The 25,000-nt window shown below is 48.1% G+C and overlaps 2 protein-coding genes across 8 annotated transcripts in view; one reads left to right on the top strand and one right to left on the bottom strand.

Annotated features, from left to right (window-relative positions):
• aff1 (AF4/FMR2 family, member 1) overlaps positions 1-16,563 on the top strand; it is a 32,655-nt gene extending 16,092 nt beyond the window's left edge. The window contains exons 4-20 of one of the 7 annotated variants that reach the window (XM_081720006.1): positions 349-396; positions 764-850; positions 2,396-2,432; positions 3,145-3,199; positions 5,616-5,817; positions 6,447-7,367; positions 9,606-9,703; positions 10,251-10,449; positions 10,613-10,758; positions 10,956-11,019; positions 11,291-11,427; positions 11,722-11,793; positions 12,284-12,377; positions 12,470-12,510; positions 12,682-12,890; positions 13,394-15,201; positions 15,239-16,563. In XM_081720006.1, the coding sequence (XP_081576132.1) occupies positions 349-396; positions 764-850; positions 2,396-2,432; positions 3,145-3,199; positions 5,616-5,817; positions 6,447-7,367; positions 9,606-9,703; positions 10,251-10,449; positions 10,613-10,758; positions 10,956-11,019; positions 11,291-11,427; positions 11,722-11,793; positions 12,284-12,377; positions 12,470-12,510; positions 12,682-12,890; positions 13,394-13,512 (2,529 nt within the window). In that variant the 3' untranslated portion in view covers positions 13,513-15,201; positions 15,239-16,563. Of the gene's footprint in view, positions 1-348; positions 397-763; positions 851-2,395; positions 2,433-3,144; positions 3,200-5,615; positions 5,818-6,446; positions 7,368-9,605; positions 9,704-10,250; positions 10,450-10,612; positions 10,759-10,955; positions 11,020-11,290; positions 11,428-11,721; positions 11,794-12,283; positions 12,378-12,469; positions 12,511-12,678; positions 12,891-13,242; positions 15,202-15,238 lie in introns of all 7 variants that reach the window. The other 6 variants (XM_081720008.1, XM_081720007.1, XM_081720005.1 and 3 more) reach the window with 6 other exon arrangements.
• A 143-nt stretch (positions 16,564-16,706) lies between these two features.
• The window catches only part of LOC113586287 (uncharacterized), a 27,514-nt gene continuing 19,220 nt past the window's right edge, over positions 16,707-25,000 (bottom strand). The window contains exons 33-50 of the mRNA XM_027024291.3: positions 24,970-25,000; positions 24,375-24,580; positions 23,861-24,035; positions 22,944-23,165; positions 22,495-22,664; positions 22,166-22,236; positions 21,972-22,072; positions 21,676-21,795; positions 21,103-21,246; positions 20,762-20,916; positions 20,164-20,263; positions 19,719-19,954; positions 18,936-19,122; positions 18,251-18,502; positions 17,899-18,075; positions 17,584-17,631; positions 17,278-17,429; positions 16,707-16,995 (exon numbers count right to left, since the gene is read on the bottom strand). The exon at positions 24,970-25,000 is cut by the window's right edge and continues 121 nt beyond it. Coding sequence (XP_026880092.3) covers positions 16,951-16,995; positions 17,278-17,429; positions 17,584-17,631; positions 17,899-18,075; positions 18,251-18,502; positions 18,936-19,122; positions 19,719-19,954; positions 20,164-20,263; positions 20,762-20,916; positions 21,103-21,246; positions 21,676-21,795; positions 21,972-22,072; positions 22,166-22,236; positions 22,495-22,664; positions 22,944-23,165; positions 23,861-24,035; positions 24,375-24,580; positions 24,970-25,000 — 2,592 coding nt within the window. The 3' untranslated portion in view covers positions 16,707-16,950. The remainder of the gene's footprint in view (positions 16,996-17,277; positions 17,430-17,583; positions 17,632-17,898; positions 18,076-18,250; positions 18,503-18,935; positions 19,123-19,718; positions 19,955-20,163; positions 20,264-20,761; positions 20,917-21,102; positions 21,247-21,675; positions 21,796-21,971; positions 22,073-22,165; positions 22,237-22,494; positions 22,665-22,943; positions 23,166-23,860; positions 24,036-24,374; positions 24,581-24,969) is intronic.

Raw genomic sequence — 25,000 nt, 5'->3', positions numbered from 1 at the left:
TTGGTTGGGTTTAGTTGTGCAATTCGAGCTGTGTGCCTGTGGGGTGATTTGTGTGTAACCTGATATTTATATCCACTTTACTGGAATGGGCTGCGTGCATGTGAGAGATGGAGGCAACAAGCTTGAAGGAAAGTTGAAATACTACAGACCACGAGTGGTTAAGAAAGAACATGCCTTACTACACAGACATGCTTGTAGGTGTCTACCTCAAGCCCACACACACGCGTGCGCGCGCACACGGGCTGTTTTTGCTTTTTCTCTCTCTCTCTCTCTCTCTCTCTCTCTCTCTCTCTCCCCTTCCTCTCTGCGTTTTGTGTCTGGCCGTGTTGCTCACTGTGATGTTCTCAGTTGCAGGCGCTGTCGAGTGAGGTGCACTGTGTCGAGGACATTCTGAGGGTGAGTGTGCACTTCCACCCCCTCCTGTATCTCCTCTTCTTTCTCTACCTCTGTCCACTTCATCCAGGCTCACTACAGATCTTCAGAAAGTTTTCTCTGGAACTCTCCTCACCCTTCATCCCGTCACTCTACATCTGCTCTTAGGAAAAGTTTTCGGTCTTGGTCCCATGAATCCCTGCAAAGGCGTTAAAATTGGTGTCTGTCTTTCGGCCTCTCTCTCTCTGTCTCTGTCTCTGGTGTTTTAAATGGGCCAGTATGATTTGTCCCCTGTATGTCCTGTGTCGAGGCAGCATGCAGAATGGATTGCCCTTTTGTGTGCACTCTATACTGTGTTGTAATCTCTCTGTGTGCTCGCACACACACACAGGAAATGACCCATTCGTGGCCTCCTCTACTAACGGCCATTCACACGCCAAGCGCTGCAGAGCTATCCAAATTCTCCTTCCCCAGCAAGGTGAGAGAGAGACGCACACGTGCACACACCTGCATTTCCCATTATCAGTCTATTTCATATAATCAGTATTAGAAAATGAGTTAACATTACATTTGAATAGAAATTCTGTTAAAAATACATTTAAAGAATTATGTCAATAATAAGTGCACTGATGAAGGCATTCAGAGAGACTGGTCACATGATACAGCCTGAGGGTTGTCGTGGGTGAGGTAGGCTGTCTGTGTGTCTTTGATTTGGGGTTGCACGCTATATGGAAGGTTAAAGGCCCAGAGAACCTAAAGGTGTGTGTTTGCTTTTTTTTCTATCTGGGTTTGTCTGGCTTTTCAGCTCACGCAACAAACCCATCTGATATGTGAATCCTGTTCAAAAGTCCAGTAAATGACTCCTTGTAATTTGCAAGATTGTCTCCCCTTACAAAAATGGGTGGTCCTTATTTGGAGTGACGCTTATGTAAGCGTTGCCCTTAACGCAGTGTGAGTACCCCTCCCACACACCGCGTTCCCACACAGGCGTCTCAGCCGCCTGTCCCGGTAGCGTGCGAACGTGTCCAGTGTTGTCTTGTGGTAGCAAATTCTATGGAGACCTAAATTTAGATTTTAAAGATTGCACAATCTCACCCCGAGCACTCGCTCAGGGGCATCCTAGTGGCCATCTACTACAATCACGAGTCGGCTCTATAAATCACGAGAGAATTCTGTGTGCATCATAACTAGGGATGCACCAGTCTGGAATTTCTTGAATACGATAACTGTCAACTTGCACCTTGTTGTGGCTGATGCCGACATTAATAACCAAAACTTTTACCTTTTCAAGCATTTTAAAAGCAAATTTACACCTTTAATCTATATGTGAACTGCATTGAGTGTCAGATAGATAGGTTAATAGATCATTCATTAAATTTACATGTCGTAGATCAGGCATCACAATTAAACGTGTGTTGCTTTTAACACAGAGTAGAACAAAAATACGTTTTAGTTCCGTTTAAGTGCCATTTGCCCTGAACTGGTGCAGGTATAAGAATTCCCATTTAATACATTATAATGTTTCCTGCTTCTTTACTCATGATGGTGTTATCCATGTTTCGTGATCCTAGTACTGTAGGAGTGTGAGATGCACACAAGCCCTCTAACAAATAATAGTAGTTAAATAAAAGATGTGTGTGGGGTTTTTTTTTTTGTATTTGATGGCCTGCCGAGAGCATCCTGGTCTGTCCCTGTCGCTCCAGATAAACGCTTGGCCCGTGTGTGTTGGAATGTGACGGTTCAGTGTTGATCCTCACTGGATCAGACAGTGTGTCTGGTACTGTACTGCAGGACACGTCTAAGCTCAGTACAGTGTGCATACCTCCTTCAGTAAGGGTTTTAAGCCGAGATGCACACATCGTGCGTGTGTTAGCACTGTAGGACTGGGAGTATTGTGAGCATGCCAGAATTGTTTAATGGCCTGAACACTGTGCTGCTTCCTGTACTCTTGGGTTTGTTTGTTTTTGTTTTTTTCTTCATAATGATAAATGGAACATTCTCTTCTTTCTTCTTTCTGTAACAGGAGACCCACGTACATTCAGGATACCAGCAGCCTCAGAGTAAGTCTGTGTGTGGGAGTGTGTGAGACAGCATATGGGTGTATACTTCTGGGTATTGCTTCTAATTGCACTTTTAAGAATTTCCACGTTTGCAGCCGTGTGTGTGGTGACGTGGAACAGGCAAACTTGCACAACTCCATCACATCTGAACTGATCATTTCAGACCTTGGTTTACGGCACCTGGATGTGCCAACACGTCTCCGGTGTATAAAACCAGGAGATTGAGCTCAATCTCACAGTAACTACAGGGATTAAACTAGAATTTAAAACCTGCTAAACACGCACAGCCTAGCATGTAGGTGCTGCATGGTCCCGCCCACTCTCATACCTGACCAATCACAAATGGCCTTGAGAGGTGCTCTACAGGCCCGTCATTCTCTCACACACACACACACACACACACACACACGGACGACCTGAAATGTCTGTCTGTGTCCGCCCTTCTCTTTCTCTCTCTCTCACACAGACCCCAGTTTTGTGGTCACGCATGCACAGACAACCCATCATGCTGTGTCTCTCTTTCACACTCTTATTTCTCACTTCACTTCTGGGTTTTGGTGCAGATGGTTTCTGGTTGTTTTGCTGGTTTCTAATGTGGCATAGTTATTAAATGGTAGTATAGTGTTGACATTTGGTTATTAATGTCATTGGGTTATTGTTTTATTCAATGTAAATAATCTTTTCATTATATTTGTTTTGTGTGTGTGTGTAGAGCATCATGAACCATCTTCCAGAGTGTCCTTGCCCCCGTGTGTGGCAGATCCAGTGTGAGTATTCTTGCGTGTCCTTGGGGTGAGTAGTACTGTTGGCAGCGTCTTCCGTTGGTTCCTCTGCCTTATAAGACCAAAGAGGACATTATGGCTTGTGTACATCACAGGAACAAGAAATGTAATTTCAGCTAAATTCACACACACACACACAGCCGAAGACACTGGAGAGAGAGAGAAAGGGAGCGAGAAAGATGCAGGCGGAGCTGACTAACGTGAATATAGCAGTCGGGAAAAAGAGGATGTCGTCTCTCTCTGCCTCTTTTCCCTCTAATTTGCCCTTCGTTGATATGGATACAATCAATCTTCTTTTATTGCCCCACACACACCCCTCCCTGTATGGGCCTGCCTACAGAGCTGTCTGCTTGTTTAAGCTGAACGCCTCCCTTTGCTCTCAGGCCAACACTAATTGCTTGACTAATATTGATCGTTATTTATTGATCGGCGTCGATCGTGACCGCGTAGGCTGTTGTGGGTCAAGGTCTGGCTGTCCTGTCTCTAAGGTTTGCACAGAGCCTGGCCAGTTTGGGGACACGTGCAGATGTGAAGTGACCATGCAGCTTTACTGTAGATGGGAATATCCAGGGTACGTTCCCAGGAGGCAGACCGTTGGACCAGTGTGGCGGCTATGTGACGGTCCCTAGGCTGAAGGGTGGAATAGGTTACAGGGAGCATAGCAGATGCAACCTGGTCCTGGTTGGAATTTTCATGCACATGTTCATCAGCTGTTGAAGAAAGGTTTGGACTTCATGCTTCGTGAAAACCCAGAAGACAGAATCATCTTCGGGTCATTGCGTACCCCTGGAAGCGTTCCTCATGGCCTTTTTGTTTCTGTTTATCATGGGTTTGTTTTGTTTTGTCATGTCACTTTTTACCCCATCATATGAACTCTCGTTGAATTCACAAGTCAGCATATTTAACATATTTCACGCTCAATAGATGTAAATATCAGGTGTGTGCGCGTGTGTGTCCCAGAGCACATTGATGTGGCCACACATCTATATGATGGAAGGGATTTTGGTGAAAGGTAGGGGGAGAGTCCCTGTTTGTATGTAAACACATTTATTTCATTGTTTTATTTTTTGTTGTTTTCATTTCTTTACTTTTCTCATCTCTACTTCCTTCACTTTCGTGCTAGTTGCTGTTCTTATATTGCAAAGGTTTGTTTCCATTTTAAGACTTCTTGGGCAGTACTGTAAATGACTCTGGGCATGTCAAGCTTAATGAAGAGAGAGAGTGAGGGATGGAGAGAGACAGATGGGTAGAGAGAGAATATATCTAGGTGTGTGTGTGTGAGGGAGAGAGAAGTAAGCCCATCTGTTCGGGGGTTTCAGCAGACAGCTCTGAGGTGCTACATGTCTGCTGTGCTGTCATTGGTTGCGTCTGCTGGAGTTGCCTGAGGTGCTGCCTGTGATTGGATACCTTAGGGAGAAGCCGTCCAGCGAGAACTAGAGTTTCTCTAGGGTACAGGGCCGCTGTCCTGCAGAGTTTGGACTCCGTCCAGATCCAACACAATGGAGTCATTGACTTCAGCACCACTACTCATAAGTCTGTAGAACCTCAGGAAGACACATGTGCCAGATACACAACATTACATACTTAGTGGTACCTGAAAACCCTTTAGAAGGTGTATGTTTGGTTTTTTTTTTTTTTTTTTCTTTCTCAAAAATTTGACCTAAAACTTCATCAGATTGTCGCACAATTCCTAAAAGTAGATAAAGAACCAAAAACCAAACAAATGAGAGACATGATGAAATTTGAGTCTGTTGTCAGGAGTGAGTGGGTACCCTGTTTGGTTTAAAGAACATGGACCTAGCAAAGGATATTTCCCCAGTTTGGGATGGGGGGGGGGGGAGTCACAGTCTCTAGTGGGCTGACTATATACACATACATACATACATACATACATATATATATAAAATCATCTATATATGTATGTAAAAGTGTGTGATTCTTGCTAAGCGTGTGTGACTCACTGCAGCTGTTCTCATTGCTCATTTAGCCAGTGTTGTGTGAGCATGTGCAGACCCACCCCTGTAGGTGTGGCACGCTCATGCTGAGTCACACGCTTAGCCGTGAACTCCCCCAGACGAGCCCGCCTGCACCTGCCGGATCCGTCCGTAGGGACGGCTCTTGAGCGTAAGATAGGGCGACTGATGAACTGACCGCTACAGATGCAGGTCGGTCAGAGCTTGCTTGGCAGGCGTGATGTCAACATCGGCACTGAAACAGAAATGTGCTGACAACATACGAGTGCTGGTCAAAATATATCCGTAAGTGTTCTGAAACAGGGCAGGCCGGCCCCTCAAAGCTTTGGGTATTTACTGCGTCTCCTCTGTGTAGAAATATTAAACACTTAAGGACGACTGGTTTGTCCAGAGTGAATATGCAGCTTTACTTCATCTGTGCGTTTCAGTGCGTGTGCCGTCGGCGGGGCTGCTGCACCAGCGCCCTCCAGTGGCCCGGAGTCTGGGAGCGATTCTGAGAGCAGCTCGGTCTCCGAGTCCGACAGCGAAAGCAGTGAGCACAGCAGGAGCGGCGTTGAGGAGAGCTCTCACACCGTCAGGAGCAGCACGCCACCCGTGAAGGCACGCACGCGCACACGCACCACATCGGAGGTGGTGCACTTCGTCTGTGAAGACACGTCTGCTTGTCGCACGTTCATGTGTGGAGGAGCAAACTCCTGTTTCCTTGTCTGCTGTACACTGCAGAAAAAAACCTCCTTAGGAGCAGAGAAATGAGGGAAGATGTCACCAAGCACTTTAGAGAGAATGTTGAGGGCTCTTAATGTATTGCCCTATGGGGGCCATTTGGTTTAATGTAGTAATTTGGCTTAAGTGTTGCTTGAGTGTTTCACATACTAATTGATGTCATACAAACAAAGGTGGAAATGTAAACAGAGGAGGTGGTGAGTGGGCAATACCAAAAGGTTCCTAAGGGGTGGCATTAAACCGTCAGCTGTGCTGTACGTACACACACACACACACACACTTGCGGTACTGCTGTGGCTGGGTCTAATGCTTATCTAATGTGTTTAATATCCACACCTTCTGTTCGTGTGTGTTAGTTATTCCACTCCTGCCTTCACCTACAATCCCAGTAGTTTTGCATTTTGTACACTAGTACGTTGTTAGCTAAATAGATGTAATTTTGGCTAGCAGGCGTCCTCTGATGGCGTTTGCTATTGTGTGATCTGTTTTATTTCCTCTGTTTGTGTCTCACTGTGTGTGTGTGTGTGCCCGACCAGGCAGAGGGGACTAAAGACATTAGCTGGCAGTTGATCAGCTGGATTAAGGAGAACCAACAGAACCTGAACTCCCAGAACCATGACGACATAGCCGTGCGCCGTGACCCCAAAACCACTACAGACACCAAGCCGCAACCCCACAGCCACCTGGCCGAAGACTCCAAACCCAGGAGCAAACGGCACTACAACTCCCATACTGCCCCTGCGCCACAGCCCGGGCTCAGCCATGTTACCACGGAGATGGAGCCCGTGGTCTCGAGCCAGCTTGCTGCTCACAAACCCCCTGCTTCCCGTGGTGACGCAGAGGTGGGCCCCAGGAAGACCGTGGGGACCAAACACCCGGGGAAGGGCAGAAAAGCCCCGCCCCTCCCGGAGAACCCGCAGGGCGGCCTGCGGGTGGAGAGCGTGGCGGTCACGGCCCGCGATAAGGAATCTGCTTTCACGGACAGGCCAAAGGTCAAGACGAAGAGCGGCGGCAAATCGGACCGCCACAGGCAAGCCAAGCGCGCCCCCTCGGACAGGAAGGAGGGAGAGGACATGCCACTTAAGGCCACCGTAACCACGGAGGAGAGGAAGGAGGTGGAGCCGGCCCCGTCTCCAAGCCCAGCCTCTCAACGCCCACGCTCCCCTCCAGCCAAGAGCAGAGCCGGCACCGGCGGCGTGTGGACCGAGACGCTCGCGCCCGTAAAGAGCTCCAAAAAGATCCGGACACGCTCGCCCGCCAGAGACGGGAAGAGGGACTGCTCGTCCAGGGCGGCGGCAGGGACGTCCCGCGCCCTGCTGGTAAAGATTGAGCTCAGCCAGCTCTCCAGAGTGCCCCAGCCTCCCAAAGCTGCCAAGCCCAACAGGGCAGCGGTGCCCCAGAAAGCAGGGCAGGAGAAGGAGCCCCACCCTACGGGCAGAGTGGGCAAGAAGAGACCTGTGAGTTGCCCTTTACTTCTTCTGGGAAGCACTGTGTGTAGGGCGTGTTTGGTTTGGGGTTTGGCACGGGTTGGTTTCAGGCGAAGGCACCAGATGACTGCTGTGCACCCTGCTGTCTGTCTGAACACGCCTTGCACAAAATTCCAAACACTGCAAGTTTATGCATGTGATGGTGCGATTATCCTTTTAATTCTGCAGTCTTGCTGAGCTTAGACAATGACACTGTGGTTGCATATGTGAGGGAAACCATGAAGGGGTGTGTGTGTGTGTGTGTGTGTGTGTGTTGCAAATCCCTTCTGAAAGTGCACGAACGTTTGTCTGCTAACCCAGCGAGACTCCACAGATTGGCGAGTTTGGTTTTGTTGGTTCCTTTTTTTCCACTGTTAGCTGATATTGAGGCCTCACCAGTAATATAACAATCAGTTGATAATCAGTACAATGGACCTCGTACACAGCTATGACCTGTGAGGGAGCGTCTTACCCAGAGCAGTGTGTGGAGTGCCAGGCACCTGCCCGCTACGTCTAGCTCGCGTGCAGCCGTGGTGGCAGATGCCAGTTGCAGTACAGCTGGATTTGGGACGGCAGCCGTACGTCAATGCTGGTTGCCGTGTCCTGCTCTCATAAATCTGGCGATATTGCGGGGGAGAGAAAGACCTTTTTAACCAGTGAATTGATGTGGGGTTCAAAAGCGAGTGAAGACTCAGAAAATACACCAAGGGTTCCTAATTGTGGAGAAGGATTTGAACAAGACACCAATCGGTATTGTTAGATTTTGGATTTGGAAGCATTAAGCAGAACTGCTGTTTTGTTAGGATTTAGTTTTAGTTTGTCCATCCACTGTTTGAAATCTTGGATACAAGAGAGTAAAACAGGAGGTGGTGTTGTGGTAAGGTGGTGTCAGCCTTGGTGTTGAGTGTCATCAGCATAACAGTGGAAATGAAGACCATGTCTGCAGACAGACTGATCAAGGGGCAGCATATAGATAACAAACAGGAGTGGGCCAAGGACTGATCCCTGGGGAACACCTTGAGTGATGGTACCTGTGTGTGATTTATGTTTACCAAGGATGACTGTGTGATTTATAGGAATATAAGAGGTGAACCATTTGAGAAGCATACTGGTAATTCCAGTGTTTGGGGGTGGGCGATTGAGTGTGTTGTGGTCAAATGTGCTTAAATCTGTACAGAAGGGGTACATTCCTGCCGTCTGCTGTCAACTTTAGTTTTGATGGATTGGTTTTCCCTGATTGTCACCGTGGAACACTGCCTTACCAGACACCCCTGGGAACACACCTTGAAAAACTCAGATGTTGACTTTCCTGAAAACACACGAATGTGTGTTTTTAAGCTTTTAAAGAATTCTGCTAGCTGTGTGTTGCGTTAGCCCAGTTAGCTGATCAGGCCGAAGCCGGGACATGTCTCACCGAAAGCTTTTATGCTGGAGGCAGGGCTGCCTGGGGATCAGAGCTAGACTTTTGATGCGTTTGGCCAGGATTTGTTTGTAATTTTGTGTGGGATTTTTTTTGTGTCGTTTCGTGCGTGGTGCTGAGGTTGGTTGTCATCGTCCTCGTGGAAGGATGACGGGCAGATTAGGGTTACTGACCGTGACTGACCCCAGCGAACACTGTGATTCTCCAGCTGTTGTATGCCACACACCCCCAGACAATCTGGGACATTTGGAAACCATAAACAGCATTGTGTCTACCCGGGGACATGCAGTGCCTCCCGGTGCTCCTGTTGGCTGCTGTTCTTTTGTGTAACCTGTAGGTGGTGTGTGTGGTCCAAGCACAACCTAATCAAACCAAATCTCCAAACACTTTCAGCACAACTGATCTAAAAGCCTTTTGCTTTTACCAAATTTTACCAAAAGATGTTAGTTGGGAATCTCTAGCTGGGTTGGGAATTTCTGGTTGTGAGGGGAATCTATAGCTGGGTTGGGAATCTCTAGATGGATGAAGCAGCAACTGTGGAAGGGCTGAATTTGAACATCTGACAAACACCAAATTTATTATTCTGTCTCTCTCTTCCTTTTGTTCTTTCTCTGTCTCTCACCCTCTTCTGCTATCTCACACACACACCAGGCACAGTTGTCCTGTTGGTAACTCCCACAGAGGCTTATCCCTCAGTTTAACTGCCACTTCTGAGCCCTGTGCAGCCTCTGTGTTGTAACTGTGTGTGTGTGTGTGTGTGTGTGTGTGTGTGTGTGTGTGTGTGTGTGTGTGTGTGTCACTTCTCACAGGCTGAGAACACCCAGCTGCCCGTGTGCAGGAAGAAGGTGAAACCGGAGAGCGCAAGCAGGCAGTCGTCTTCCTCCCAGCACTGCTCTGGCAAAACCCAGTGAGGCTCGCTTCCTGCACGCCCTACATCTCTGACAATGGCTTTGTTTACACACCACCTGTGTTACCCATACTGCTCCACACTGCCATATAGACATGGGGGAAAAAACCATCAGATGAACATAAAAGGGTTGGCCGCCTTGTAGTAGCTGGACTGTGAGGGCTGTGATTTTAAACGCCTCTGATCTGTGAGAGGGTTTAACTGGCAGCACCCAACTGTACTGGAAGCCCTGGGCTGAACTGATAATAACACGATTTACGTCTGGTTAGCATTACGCTAACGTGCTAGTGGCGGGGTTCCCCAGCAATGTAACCCGCGGTAGCGCTTAGGCTGGGTCATGTGACTCTCTCTTCCGTCTTTTTTCCTCTTTTAAACTGACCAATGGTAAGCTCGATTCCCAATGCCAGCCTGGTCACCTGACTGCAGCGAGCGGTTGAGGGCCGGGTGTGTTTTCGGGGAAGGAAAGTACCTGCTGTAGTCTGGAGCAGTGGCGTAGTGCAGGCTCTCGGCTCTGACCTGACATGTCCCCGCCGCCCCCTCACGGCAGGTCGCTCAAGACCACCACGGAGGAGAGGCTGAAGAAGGGCAAGAGCAGCAAGAAGGCGCCCGCGCCCGCTCCTCATCCTCCCGGCTCGTCCCAGGGCCGCAGACGCCGCCCCGAGGAAGAGGAGGAAGGCGGCCAGCCGGGAGGCAAGCACAGGAGGAAGGGCAGAGGCAAGCCAGAGCAGCACAGCAAGAGCCACAAGGTAGAAACCACCCCGCTCCGGACGCGAGATCCTTCACGCTGCTGTGTGCCGGTTAAACCGGCGACTCGGACAGCCTCCGTGCGTTTGCGTCCCAACGGTCATTTGAAACCTTTTACGGTCGTTTTCTCCACGCTTGTTTTCTTCTCGCCCTGTCGCATCGCAGAAGACAATGAAGAGAAATGCACCTGCCCCGGAACCGACCGCTTCCTGGGTCACCCCAGCCGCGCAGAACGATGCGTCCGCCCCGGGGCCAACCGCTTCCGGGGTCGCCCCTGCCACGGAGAGACCCCTGCTCCAGTTTGATGACAAGTGAGAAGAGTTTTCATAGATCTGATTAAAGAACCCAGTACCAGCTCTGTGGAGGCTGCACTATTACCGCACTACCGTGTAATATTACTGGGTGCTGCTTCCTTCACTTAGTACTTTTGTATTCATACTCGGATTTAGTCTCCATGTTCAGGCTGCATTCTGTAACAGTTATGAATCTATAGCATTTTTCCTTGCAGGCAGTACTCGGTGGATTACCATATGAAGGAAGCCAAGAAACTGAAGCACAAAGCCGATGCCACGGTAACCTTTGACCCTGCGCGTTCGCTCATTGGTTCTCCATTACTGTTTCCACACTTCTTACACTAGTGGTTTATGAAGGAAAAGTGTTGAGCTGTTTATAATGAAGGTATATGTGAAACTGTAAAAAAACAACAAAAAAAAAAAAAACTAAAATTTTTAGTTCCTTTTCTTTTTGGTTATATGTTGGTATACATTAAACCTGTCAAAAATAACTAAATAACTCGTGTTTCTCTGTGTGTCTGTGTGGACCTGTTGGCTCCGCCCTTCACAGCTGGATAAAATGGGAAAAGCCTTCAGCTACCTAGACGCTGCTATGTCCTTTGTGGAGAGTGGAATCGCCATGGAGACGGATCCCCAGACACCCAAATCTGCATACACCATGTTCTCAGAAACTGTAGACCTGATCAGGTATGTGTGTGCGTGTGTCAGACCAGCTCTTACACACCTGTTCCTGTATGCCCTTCAGCAACATGGCAGTGTGCCAGTCCTCTGGAAATTGTGTATTCCCCTGGATTCCTGCTGCAGTTGGGTGGGAGGGTGCACGCGCAGACTCTAGGAGTAAAGCCAGCTGTTCAGTTTAACCTTGGGATTAGACCTGCCTTATGCTACCCTGTAACATGATCTCCTGTTGCATAATCTTGGCAAACAGGTTTCTGTCTGTCGGACTTTTCTCACGTTACCCCCCCCCCCTCCCCTCCCCAGATTTATTCTGAAACTGAAGAACTACTTTGAGCCGTCAGCTCCAGCCTCTGAGCGGGACTTCCTGGTGCTCTGGTGGGTGTCTGTCAAATCACAAACCAAACACAATCCACAGAGTTTTGTTTACCTGTGATACCCGTGACTGTGACTTCCTGGCATCTTATTAAAACATGTTGCTGAACTTTTAAATGTGAACCTGATCACTGAACACACTTACTGAACCTTTAACATGAATCTGATTAGTGAACACACTTACTGTAACTCTAATGTGAACCTGATCACTGAACACACTTACTGAACCTTTAACATGAACCTGATCACTGAACACACTTACTGAACCTTTAACATGAATCTGATTAGTGAACACGCCACCGAACTTTTAATGGGAACCTGATACCTGAACACATGACTAAATCCTTAACGTACCAGGATATTAACACGTTTTAAAAATGTCCATACAAACAGTTTTTCTCCCGTGTGTGTGTGTCTAATGTAATGATGTGCTTGGTTGTAATGACATGGTGGTGGTATGCTCTGTGTAACATCACCTGTTCGTTGTCTTCAGCATGCGTTGCCAGTCTCTCCTGCAGATGGCAATGTTCCGCTGTAAGCGCGATTCTGCGCTGAAGTACATGCGCATGCTCACCGATCATTTCAAGGTAAGATCTGTTACCTCTGCTTGGCCTGCAAGTCTCCAAGTCCTTATATACAACAGAACATTCAAGTGTGTGTGTGTGTGGTTTTCTTTCAGAACTCAAAGACTGTGCATGCTCCCTCCCCCTGCATCTCAAAGTAAGTCCTTCCTGAGTCTGCCTGCTGGGTGTGTGTGGAGTTTGTGGATATAATCAGGAGTTGTTGACAAGGAGACTGTATGTATAGAATGAATGAGTGTTCTAAGAGGGTGTTTAATTTTCCATTTTATTCTTCGCTTCTTTCACCACCTCTCTCTCTCTCTCTCAGAAGCATGGGCACTCCTTCTCCCATGTCTCCCACTCCGTCCCCGGCCAGCTCTGCTAGCTCTGGCGCTGCCTCCAACCCCGGCGGCAGCAGCACTGTGGCCATTCCCCAGGTCGTCCAGCAGATGGCGTGCTCCTACGTCAACATCACCGCCCTCTTCCTCAGTGCTCATGACACGTGGGAGCAGGCCGATGAGCTTGCCCGGAAAGGAAGTGGTAGGTCATGAATTCTTTGGGCTGTGCAGCAGTTAAACTGAACTGAAATGTTATGTAGTTTGTTTTTAATTTATTAAGATTATTTTAATAGTTATTAATTCTTTATTAGTGTTTGTTTAAATATAATATTTATACCTATAGTAGGCACTAATGTATCAAAAGTCTGCAAATGTTTGATTTTGAATTTTCTGATATTAAATTAGCCAAGTGTTTGATACTTTGGCCACCAGAGGGCAGTATTGTAGCCCTGTAACACCTGTGTTGGTGTATATTGAGCTTGCAGATGTTGGAAATTGCACCTTGATTCTGATCTGAGAACAGTTATGATGTCTTTCTCTTAATTTGTGGCAAGGTGGAGCTGGTCCTAGATTTGGATAAAAGAAGGCAGTTTCACTGTGTGTGTGTGTGTGTGTGTGTGTGTGTGTGTGTGTGTGTGTGTGTGTGTGTGTGTGTGTGTGTGTGTGTGTGTGTGTGTGTGTGTGTGTGTGCCTGTGTGCCTGCAGGCCTGCTGCATGAGCTTGACCGTGCTCTGGGCCAGCTGAGCTTAACCTCCAGTATGGCTGCTCTGGTGCGCTACACACGACAGGGCCTGCATTGGCTCAGACTGGATGCCTCAGTCTGAGCTCCCATCACCCTGCTGACTGGCCAGGGGCGGGGCTTTTTAGTTCAGTATGGTTTTATGTTGTGCAGTGGCCAATGAGAAGAAGCAGAAGAGGAGCGTGGGGGTGGGGAGACGAATGCCATTGCATTCCTTTTGCACTTTGTTCTCTGAGAAGCCAATCAGCTCTATTTTAGCCATTTCTCTGAGAGGAGGGAGAAGCAGAGGGTGTGTCCTGGTGTGGTGGTGGGTGGAGTTATCCATCTACCAGGCCAACCAGGTCGATTCCTATGAACACCATATCAGCATAAACGATGCTACCAGTTCACTGTCTGCGAGTGTGGTGGGGTTTGGTTTTGTTTGTTTTTCCTCTTTGACTACCAAAGACGGACAGAGAGACTCGGAGACACAACCCCTCCCAAGCTGAAGCGCAGATGCGTTACCTTCTCCATCACTGCCGGAGGGAAGCCGGGTGCCACTGTAAAGGGCAGATGCTGATGTCCCCATTACAGAGCCTCGCATCTACCCCCTCCACATACTGTGAGTCACGAACTGGAAACTCCTCCATGGACAACCACTTATCTGGACCTCGGTCCTCCTTTCTGTGGTAAAGCCAAGCGATGATCTCGAGATTTATTTATTTTTGCCTGTATTATTATTATTATTATTATTATTATTATTATTGGTTTATGATGATTTAATATATTGATCTTGCTGAATGATTGATTTTTTTGCTCCGTCTGATGTAATATTGACCTTTTGAACCACCAGCAGAGTATAGCTTCCTTTCTTGTTCTAGTTGAAAAGTCTGAATTCTCTTTTCCATGATTACAGTTCGAAAGGTTGTAGGATGTCTCATCACGCTCATCATTTAAGTGTTTGAGTGGTGGGTCCGTAGCGGGTCCTTGTGGAATTTCGACGTTCTCGGATTAGTTTTCCTTGCAGAGAACACATCCGGTGCACAGAACTGATCAGTTTCTCCAGAAGCCTCTGATTTTCCTAAACCTGGTACTTGTCCATTAATTAAAAGGTAACAGACTAATTCTACCTCAACATCAGTATGTAGTGGAGGCAGACGAACAACCACAAGCCCTCTCTGACCCCCTACACCCCTAACCCAGGGCTTCACTTGAACCCCAACGCTAATGAAGGTGGTGACGCGCTAACTCGGTGCCCATGAGCCCTGCTCCTGGAGATCTGCGCCCTGTAGAGTTTAGCCCCTCCCCTCATTTTAACCGCCCCCAATCCTGATAATCGGAACCTTCCTCAAACCCACCCTGGCTGGGTCAGGAACTGCCCTAGACCTCTAGGAGCAGGGCCGGGAACTGCCGGTCCACACGCCACTACACACGTGCCTTATCCTGAACTGGTTAGCACAGGACGCTGATGTCCTATTAAGAGCAGAGGACGACCGTGTCATGGGGTGAAAAGTGCATTTACACGAATAATCCAGTAATCTAGGTTACCTTCCTGAGGGTTTTTTAAATGTGAAGAAAATTTAATGGGGCCATTAAGAAAAATGAAAGTTAAAAGCAAATGGAAAATGATTAAACAGCTTTATGTAGTAATGTGTTCCTGCTATTGGGTACATGTATTATATACATGTACATGAATTTCCAAACATGATTTGCAATGTTGCCTTTTTCCTGGTTATTTTTAAACCCTGGAATTTTAGTGCCTGATGGCACCATTTCTTTGACGGCTTTTATATAAGTGTGTGGGTGAGTGGGTGGGTGGGTGGGTGGGTGAGGTGAGTGAGTGAGTGAGTTTTTGTTTTTTCCCTGTTCCTGCTTTTCAGAGTTCACTTCACATTTCAGGACTTCCAGCTGAGTGTTGCTGTATCGTATGCCGGACTCTCCCCACATTTGGTCTGTTGTTCCTCTGAATGCTAGATGATTTGGCCACGTTTCTGTCTTTGATGAATCAGTCTGTGGTTTAATCTGATCAATCATTATTTACTGTTTCTGCTCACGCCCAACTAGAGACTAACCACACTGTCCACACAGCAGTTACCAAATTATATGAAATCAGTGTTTTTTGTTTTGTTTGTGTTTGTTTTGTTTTGTTTTGTTTGTTTTTTTTGCTAAACTGGCACTTTCATCCATTCTCTTTCCCGATTTCCACAGTAATGTAGACTTTTGGTTGATTTTGGGTTTAGAGAGGTGACACAGAGTTGATTTAAAGTTTGCGAGTCTTAATCCTGGTTCTGAATCGGCTGAATACTCGAGCCTGTCACTGGACTTGTTCACCACGGACCTTCTGTGCCAAGAGTTATTCCCTTCAGAAACATCCCCTGGGTTTCCTGTACTGGAAATAGGAGCCAACTGGAATTTCAGTAGGAATCAGAACTTGGATAGGAATGCCGAGACGTAAGGGCTGCACACGGAATCGGAAAAATAATGACTATAATGTTTATTTATTTTATTGCTATTGGGGAAGGTATGAAAGTGGAACTATAATTATTAACATGATTTGTTATTGCTTTTGGTTTGGCATTTTCTCCAGAGAAGGCTGGCTTTTTGCGTTTTGTAATATTTTTATTAAATATTTATTTTTTTTTTGTTTTTGTTGTTTTTTTTTTTTTTCCCCCAGCTGTACACTAAATGGATTTTTTGTCATCTTTGTTGTTGGGACTCCTGGTTTCTGTTGCGCTCCGGTTCTGCGCCACGATTCGAGCCTCAAATTGCTCAGTACGTGCGCCTTTTCTGTGGCGTGGTGTGTGCGAGGTCGTTTGGCGTGTGCTTTTCACACACACCCCTTCACTTCTTTCTTAAATGCCTGATGGTTAAGAATTATTTTGTAATCCAACTACTCTGCCTCATTAGGCAAATGTAAATACTGTTCTGTACAGTCATGTGTAAAGTTTGGAGTGTGAGATTTGGCCTTTTCTTCATCTGACACTTTTCCTTTCTTTTTCCCCCAAGCTGTGTTTTTTTGCAGCCGGTGCCGGTGTGTGTGGAGGGGAGAGGACGGGTGGGAGCCTTCAGCTCCTCCCTTTCCTCACCTCCGTCCCACTCTCCACGAGCTGGTCTTTCCCACATTTCACAGGCAATAAAGTTTTGGGGGGAAACGTTCCACTTTTTGTCTGGCTGTTTTTTGTTCTGTGACGTTGATGGCACGGAAAGACGGGATACGCGCTCCAACTTCGGGGACTGTGGGTTTTAATTTGGCTTTTGGTATTTCAAGTGCATTTTGAGATATATAAATGTATGTACAAGAAGCATTTGATGCATCAGATATACTCTGAACCACAGCTTAATTACAAATAACAATAATTACTTATTATTTGAACTCCAGAAAAAAAGCCCCATCAGTTTTAGGTGATTACTGCTCAAATGTATCCATTTCAAACCCAGGGCATTTCCAATATCAATTATTTAAAATGTATTATTGTTTTTAATTCCTAAAAGTGTATTGAGTGATGCCACTTTCTGTATAGGGCTGTTGTCATCCACGCTGTCTTCAGGTGTCAGATTCTCCTGTGAAGTTCGGGTTGTTGAATGCAGGCTGAAAGAGACAGAAAAGGTTGCAGTACAGCTGCCATGGAGACGTGTGGTTTTTGTATTTCTTTCTTTTATGTCTGAATTTTTCATCACTCAGGTTTGTGTGGCATTAGACCACGTGGCTTTCAGACGCCCATCCTGTAAGCATCTGTTACCACGGGTTCCCTCTCTCAGCTCAACCCCTAAAAGTCTCGTTAATTAGGGGAAGAGCTGTTAATGAGCCAACACTGCAGTGTTGGCGCTACCCCCCGGAGGGCAGAGGGCGTCTCCCCCGTGGGTGACCCACCACAGTGACGTGCTCCTTGGTGTCGCTTCTGGGGAGGCCGGCGGCACGGAATTTCACACCCTTCACCACGAACATGTAGTACAAGGCACACAGGACGATCGCCACGGCCAGTATCGTTCCGATTACGATGCCTGCGATCGTGCCGGCGTGAGCTGCAGGGCGAGGACGAGAGAGCAGGCGCACGTGAGTGCAGTGGCGAGCCCCGGACCGGGACCGCTGGGTTACCAGAGCTCAACCTCTGTAACCCTTTTAAATGTAACAAACATTCAGAGTTGGGTTTTCAGCCGGTGATGAGCTAGAACTCACCGTCTATAGTCGTGGGCGGCTTAGTGGTGTTTCCACCTCCATGTCCCTCTAAGAAGAAAACGGATTGAAAAGCAGTCTGGAAAGGTTGGAGGATGATGGGGAAGGACACGCTGCACTTGTGTTCCTGTAGCTGTGATCCGTTTCCTCGCTATGTTATGACATTTTACTGCACTGCACTATTCTTTATTACCATCACACACACACAGAAAACCTAACAGGTCTAGGATCAGGTTTTGATGTTTAATCTGAGTAGCACAGCTTTAAAAGTGTGGCGGGACTGATCCTGGACAGAGACAACGATGATGGGATGCTCACCCTGGAAGAGTCTGCACACGAAGCCCCTCTTCTGGAGGCAGTTGTTATCGTTCCACGCGCCGTCCACGTACATCTCCACGCAATCCTCCCGGCCCATGTCGTGGATGGCTTCGTTCGGCTCGCCCGGGGCCCAGTTAGTGAAGCTCAGTGCAGTCATATCGGTCCATCCCCACCCATCTGAAACCCAGACAGCCATCACCGTCGGTGTGTGAGCCTGTCTGTGTAAAGTCTGTCTAAACTGCACTGGTGAGCGCTAGACGTGTTCTAAACTTCACTCTCACTACTGCGGGCGTGCATGTGTACGTGCGCATGAGCAGACGGCGGGGGGGGGGGAGAGATCGTGTGCACGTACAGAAGCCGTCCCGGGTGAGTCCCAGCCACACGTTGTGGTACTTGGTGTAGTTGATGTTGCGGATGAACTCTGCCTCTGCCCGGCTGTGCACGGACGCCAGGTCGCCCCCGCGGATCAGCTGGCACCGGTAGCGTGCCTCGTGCCAGGAGAAACCCTCCTTCCCGTTGTACACCATGTAGCAGTGGCTGCCGTAGGGCCACCAGCCGGGCAGACATGTGCCGTCGCCCGGCCTCGGCGTCGGCGGAGGCTTCTCTGGGTGAATGAAGAGGGCAGAGGTCACGGTTCAGGTCAAAATTCAGAACGGAGAATGGATGTAGCTGATGGGTGCCACGTGAGGACAGTTCTGGGTACACTTATGGCATTTAGCAGATGCTTTTATCCACAACGACTTACAAAAGTGCTTCGTCACTTCCTCCATAGAATACATCCTAGTATGGTACAGTAGCTTAGAGTCCAAGATACCAATGAACTAGAATACAGGGATCAATGCTGATGCCTACACGTACAAAGTGCATATAAACTCTATAACAGACAACAGTAATAGAAAATAAACAATATCCTACAAGGCCGTGTGTGCTGTGTGTTAATGACATCATCACACTAACATCACTGCTCCACTCTATGAGAACAGTCTCTTCTCTTTGGCTGTACGGCTGGAAGTCCTAACCTCCGGCAGAGGGCTTACCGAAGGTGACCTTGCAGAGGTACGGCTTCCTGGCAGTGCAGTCGGTGTCGTTCCACGTGCCCTGGATGAAGAAGGATCGGCCATGCATGCTCACGCAGCCCTCGCCCTTGTGATGAGTGGGCTCTCCAGGTCCCCAGTGTGTGTAGAAGACTGGCCAGCCATCTGACCACTTGTAGGTCCCGTCGTCCTGGGACAGGAAATGCGCACCGTTTAAACCCCGCCCCCCTCTAGAGGTGCAAGCGCATGGTGCGGAAATCCTCCAGTTCTAACAACAGTAGTGTATCATTCTAGAATCATTTTAGAGAATTCTAGAATCACACACATTCGGCTTGGAAGATCATCTTCTATTAATAATAATAGTAATTAATATTATAGCACCTTTCTCAGATTCATGGACACTTTACAGATAGATATCAGCTTTGTACAAACACACACACCGCTAAGAAGCAGCAGCCAATTTGCACACAGCGACTCTCTGTCAGAAACCACAGCCCCCTGGGGGACTGCATCGGGTACAGGGTAAGGGGAGGAGGTGAAGACCAGCACAGAGCACCAACCATCACTGGACATACAGGCACACAGTTCACATTCATACAGGACAATTTAGAGTATCCGATCAACATAGCCGGATGTTTTTAGAGCGTGGGAAGAAACAGGAAACCCACGCCTACTCAGGGAGAACACAGATAGGGACTGTAACCCAAGACCTTAGTGCCCCTGAGAGGCAAACCTAGCCACCAAGCTTTCTTCAAGTGTCAACCGCGGGAGGGGGCGCTAGTTCACCGTGCGGCGGAGGCCGATCCACGTGTCCCTGCTAGCCTGCTGCACGGCCCCGGAGATGAAGGCCTGCTCGTAGCTCATGTCCACGCTGGCCAGGTTGCTTCCCTCCTTCAGACACTCGCTCTGCGCCTCCTCCCACGTCCTGGCCTCTGACACCAGCTTGTAGCAGCTGCGATACCAGCTGATGTAGCCGGAGGGACAGGGGCTAGTCGTGGGAGGCGGAGCTGGGATGCTGCTGCCTGGGGAAATGGGAAATGTGGGCGTGGTCAAAACACGGGGTGGACACAGGAACCTGTCAGTTTTTTAGAGGCCACACACACCCTCACGTTATTGCGTGTCTACCAGAAGTGAGAGAACGTCAGTGGAATGGGTTTGCACGCAAATCAAACACAGATTTGACTCATGACTCGTTTGGTAAGTGTTTCTGGGGTGTAAACACGCAGCTCACTTTTTTTGGTGTAGCACACCCAGCCTCTCTTCTCGCCACAGTTCTCGTCGTTCCAGAGGCCAGTCACCAGGTGGTTATGGGTCATACTCACACAGTGCTCCTAGTAATGAGGCCACAGGTCATAGGTCAACTTTTATAGCGGCTTCAATTATATTGTTATACAAAACATTTTTACAATGACTTGTGTTTCTCCTTTTGTTTACTATTTTAATGTACTGTATAAGACAAAACAAACTAAGGGTGATCAAATGGATATGATCAAACTGACACATTTGGATTTTTTAAAATGATTCATCTTGTTTTTTCCCTTTTTTAATAGTTGTGTGAAGCACTTTATCATCAGCTGCTGTTTTACCTACAACAGATCATCTCTTAAATGTAGCTTTAACAGGTGTGTGTTTGTGTGTTTGTGTGTGTGTGTGTGTGTGTGTGTGTGTGTGTGTGTTTGTGTTTGTGTGTGTGTGTGTGTGTGTGAGTGTGTGTTTGTGTGTGTGTGTGTGTTTGTGTGTGTTTGTGTGTGTGTTTGTGTGTGTATGTGTGTGTGTGTGTGTGTGTGTGTGTGTGTGTGTGTGTGTGTGTGTGTGAGCGAGCGTTCCACCTGGCCATCGTTGTTGTTGGGTTCTTTCTCTGCCCAATTGGTGAAGAGGACAGGACTTGTCCCATCAGTCCACGCAAACTTGCCCTCGTGAAGCCGGTCAGACAAACCGATCCACACGTGATGGGCGATGTCCCGCAGATAACTAGCCACGAAGTCTAGAGAGAGAGAGAGGGTGGGGTCCATTCATTCCAGGTAAATGCCTTAATCTATGGCCTCTAGGGAAGGTTATGCTAGCCAATAAGGTTTAAAACAGAACAGAATAACAGCAGGAACTCCTGTATGGATGAGAAAGCTACGGCCTGTTCGACAGAGGCCAGCGTCGTGTCCTTCTGCATGCTTGCCATTCTCGTTGACGTCATCGATGACGGCGAGGTGACCGCCCTGTTCCCGGCACCAGTCGCGGGCGTACGTCCAGTTCGCGTGCGGCTCGTGGTGACCGACCCTCCCTCGAAACAGGAAGCACTTGTTTTGGAATCGCAGCCAGCCTGTGGGGTGGTGACATAGCTCAGCTTTAGCCATTACTATAGGGACTTTTATTTTGAAGCCGGGGCTAACTCCAGTCTGTATAATCATTGTCCACATCTTTGCTCTGTCTCGGTTCTAAGCGCACCTGAACCAAGTCTGCAGTCATAACAGAGCTCACCTTGGGTTTATGACCCTTACTAAGTGTGGGTAATGCGTTTGTGAAGTGGAGACCTACAGGGTCTAACATGTGGCCTTCCATGACTGTAGTTTGCAATTCATACAAAGCAACATGCTTACGCAGATGAATGCAGTTAATAATGTGATTAATATCTACACCAGACTTATCTGTCAGTTATCTGTCCAGTGTTTTGAAAGTTTAATACTAACTCTATAATAAATGCAGATAGCAGTGAAGAGGTGGGGTCAGGGTGGAGGTGTGGTGTGGTTACCCTTGGGGCAGTTCCCCTCCCACGGGCGGGTAGGGGGGGGAGGAGTGTGGTGATCTCCTGGGAGTTTCTTACACACATATCCTGCGTTGGCTCTGCCACAGTTAGCATCATTCCAGGAGCCTAAAGGAAGACATGCACACAAACAGCAGATGGCCACCGCAAATTACCCACAGAAGAGAATGAAAATAAAACCAAAATAGTCCAGTGACTGAATAAGTGTGACTGGTACCCCTGCTGTTTAACAATCACACTAGCTACATTACTGCCACATCAACAACCACCTGCGCTCACTGTACCTGGATATCTCTTCATCTGTACGCATTGTTCCTCCCCATCTGCATTATTGGGCTCTCCCGGAGCCCAGTGAACATATGTCACAGGGGAAAAGTCCAACCACCTGCATGGGGGGGGAGACAACACCTGCAATACAGCACGTTTGCTTACTTATCCAGAGTGTGTGGGGAATGTTTGAAACGAGGGACGGACGTACACATACTCCCCTCCTACCACGCCGACCTGCCGCATACCAATCCATGCATCCGCAACCCTTCCCGTGCCTACCTGCGTGGGAACGCCATACATGCATCAGTGCTTACATGCTCCTACTGTCGGAATAAAATAATCTACAATTTAACTGCACGCAAGAGTGTCACAAGAACTAGACCGAAAGGTCTTTCTCCGATAAACAAAGGCTAAAAACAAACAAACAAAACAAAACAACAACAAAAAAAATCCCCCACACGCATAGCCGCTGCTCTTCCTATACGCTGGCACTGCTAGAGGAAGTTCAATCCAAAGGCATATGACTGTGACCGTTACCATGGAGACGACGTAAGTCTGCTCGTCCTGGTCCAGGATGGAAACCAGCAGGGCCTTCTCGGCGTAGCACCTCATGGCGGCCGTGAAGAAGTCCACGATGTCCGTATCGTTGTAGTAATAACAGATGCCGTTGTTCTTCCTCCAGCCAGGGTTTGTCCCACAGTCGGGAGCTGCAAGAGAGCCAAAGAGAATCCACAGCACGTGAGCCGCAATGCCCGAGGTGCCACTAGAAAGGCGTGACTAACAGATCAAGGAAAAATCAGAAATAAGACCATGTATGAACACAATCAAGGAATTTTACCTGCTGAAGGAGATGAGTGGTACCACAACAGGAAGCAACAGGAAACTTGATCAAAATAATTCTGATAGAATAAATCTTGTTTTTTGTGTGTATTTGTTTTTTGTTTTGTTTCATGACCACCTGCACAGGTAGTTTCACGGGCAGGTACCTGGCACAGGTGAAGGTGCCACTGAAGGCTCGAGGGGAGTCTTGCCCTTGGCGATCATGCACACCCAGTCCTGATGGGCGTCGCAGTTGACGTCGTTCCAGTAGGATGAGCCGTTGTTGGTGGTAACCATCTCCACGCAGTTCTCCCGGCCTCCGTGGTTATTCGGCTCTCCGAAACCCCAGTTGGTGTGGGTGACGGGCGAGCCGTCACTCCACACGTAACCTAGCAAACCAAGGATGCAATTCTTTATGGGAAAAACCCAGTCAATACCGCACAGAGTACAGACTGGCACAGAGGTGTTAACCAAGCCTGGTGCTGGAAACGCTCCCCCTTCTTGTAGAGAGAGCACTCCACGCAGCTGGATCCGACATGCAGACATCCATCCGATGGCCGGATTAACCGGATCCATCCGATGGCTTTGTTCAGCCGGAGTTAAAGTCTGCAGGACTGTAGATCTCCTGGTGTCTTGAACTCCACTGCTCGAGCCGATACAGAGTGTCCCGTGTGCCGTGATGTCTGTCCGGGAGCTCTTTAGGATTAGGTGGAGCTGTGCAGCAGCGCGGTTGTTAAAACGTCAAAGACCTGCTGCGGTTTTGTATCAACCAACTGATTTTGTTTGTTAACTCATTAATTGACTCTACCTGCTTTCCTGAGCTAATTAGCAACTCCAGTTATCTGGAATAAAACCCTGGACAGCACGTTAACTTTCTACCCACCTGTGGTGTGGGACTAACCTGCTAAAACAGCAAGGGACTGACTCTGAACACAACATAGGGCAGCGTGGCAAACTACAAGACAGCGCATAGCGTGCATAACGCTCCATGGTGCATTCTGGGAGAACGGTTCACTCTCCCGTTTACATGGCTGAGGCACGCCGCAAGGACCGGCATGCGAGAAGGAGGCGGGCGGTGATGTACCTCCTTCCAAGGGGTTCTCGCTCAGGCCAATCCACAGCGTCCTGCCCTTGGTGTACTCGGCCATGAAGATCTCCTCGTCAGCACTGTGGATGCTGACTAGGTGGGCTCCCCTTGCAAAGCAGTCTTCCAGCGCTGCCGACCAGCTCTTCTTGTGCACGTAGTCCACCGTGAACAGCTAACGGGTGAGGGAGACATGCACACAGACCCACACACAGACTAAAACATGTATATAAAATTGTTGAAGTCAGCTGGGTTTCTTAAACTGGTGTTTTACACATATCCTTGGAGAACATCTTTGCAACAAACAAAAACCAATTTTTCTTCTGACAGGTAATCACGCGGATCCGTTAAAACGGCCGCAGTCCGGGATCACGTAAGACAGATGAGGACTGCTCACGATAAGAACCACCGCGATTTGTCAGCGCATTTCCTTTGTCCATCACAGCCATGAATGCTCTTGATGAGGCAGGGTCTAGCATAACAGGGAAGCATGCATCACATGGCCTGCTCTCACCCTGTAGCACTGCCTGTAGTGTGACTTTCCTGACCAGCCCGGCGCACACCCTTGAACAGGGGGCGGGGTTGGCGCACGTGTGGGCGGGGACATGCCATCTCTAGGCAACTCGCAAATGAAGGGGTGGGACTCCTCACACTGCCTGTTCGTCCAGAAACCAGCAATTGGTTTGGTTGTCATGGTGACACAAGGGCCTGCATGGTTATCTGATAATGACAAAGAAACCATTTAATCTGGATGTAACCTGAGGCACTGCATCTTAAAATGTTGAAATGTTTAAAACATGTTTAATCCTTATGTGAATATATTTGCATGTATTGTTATATGAACTATTATATTTGATAACAAATTTCTCTCTAAAGTAACACATGCTAACATAACACTTGAACTCTTGAAGAGTCAGATTATAAAACTGGTTGCTTTGTAATCTGAAGATGAGGGACAGATTACCAGGATGGGTGATCTGAGGGGCATATTATCGGGTTGGTTTGTCTGTAATCTGAGGCTGAGGGGTAGATTATTCGTATGGTTTGTCTGTAATCTGAGTCTGAGGGGTGGATTATTAGGATGGTTTGTCTGTAATCTGGCATTTTACCAGGCTGATTGCGGTCCCAGTGGGAGTAGAG

The sequence above is a fragment of the Electrophorus electricus genome, chromosome 8, assembly GCF_041902795.1.
Source record: "Electrophorus electricus isolate QZ-2024a chromosome 8, ASM4190279v1, whole genome shotgun sequence".
Classification (NCBI taxonomy): Eukaryota; Metazoa; Chordata; class Actinopteri; order Gymnotiformes; family Gymnotidae; genus Electrophorus; species Electrophorus electricus.
This window is presented reverse-complemented; position numbering and strand designations above follow the sequence as displayed.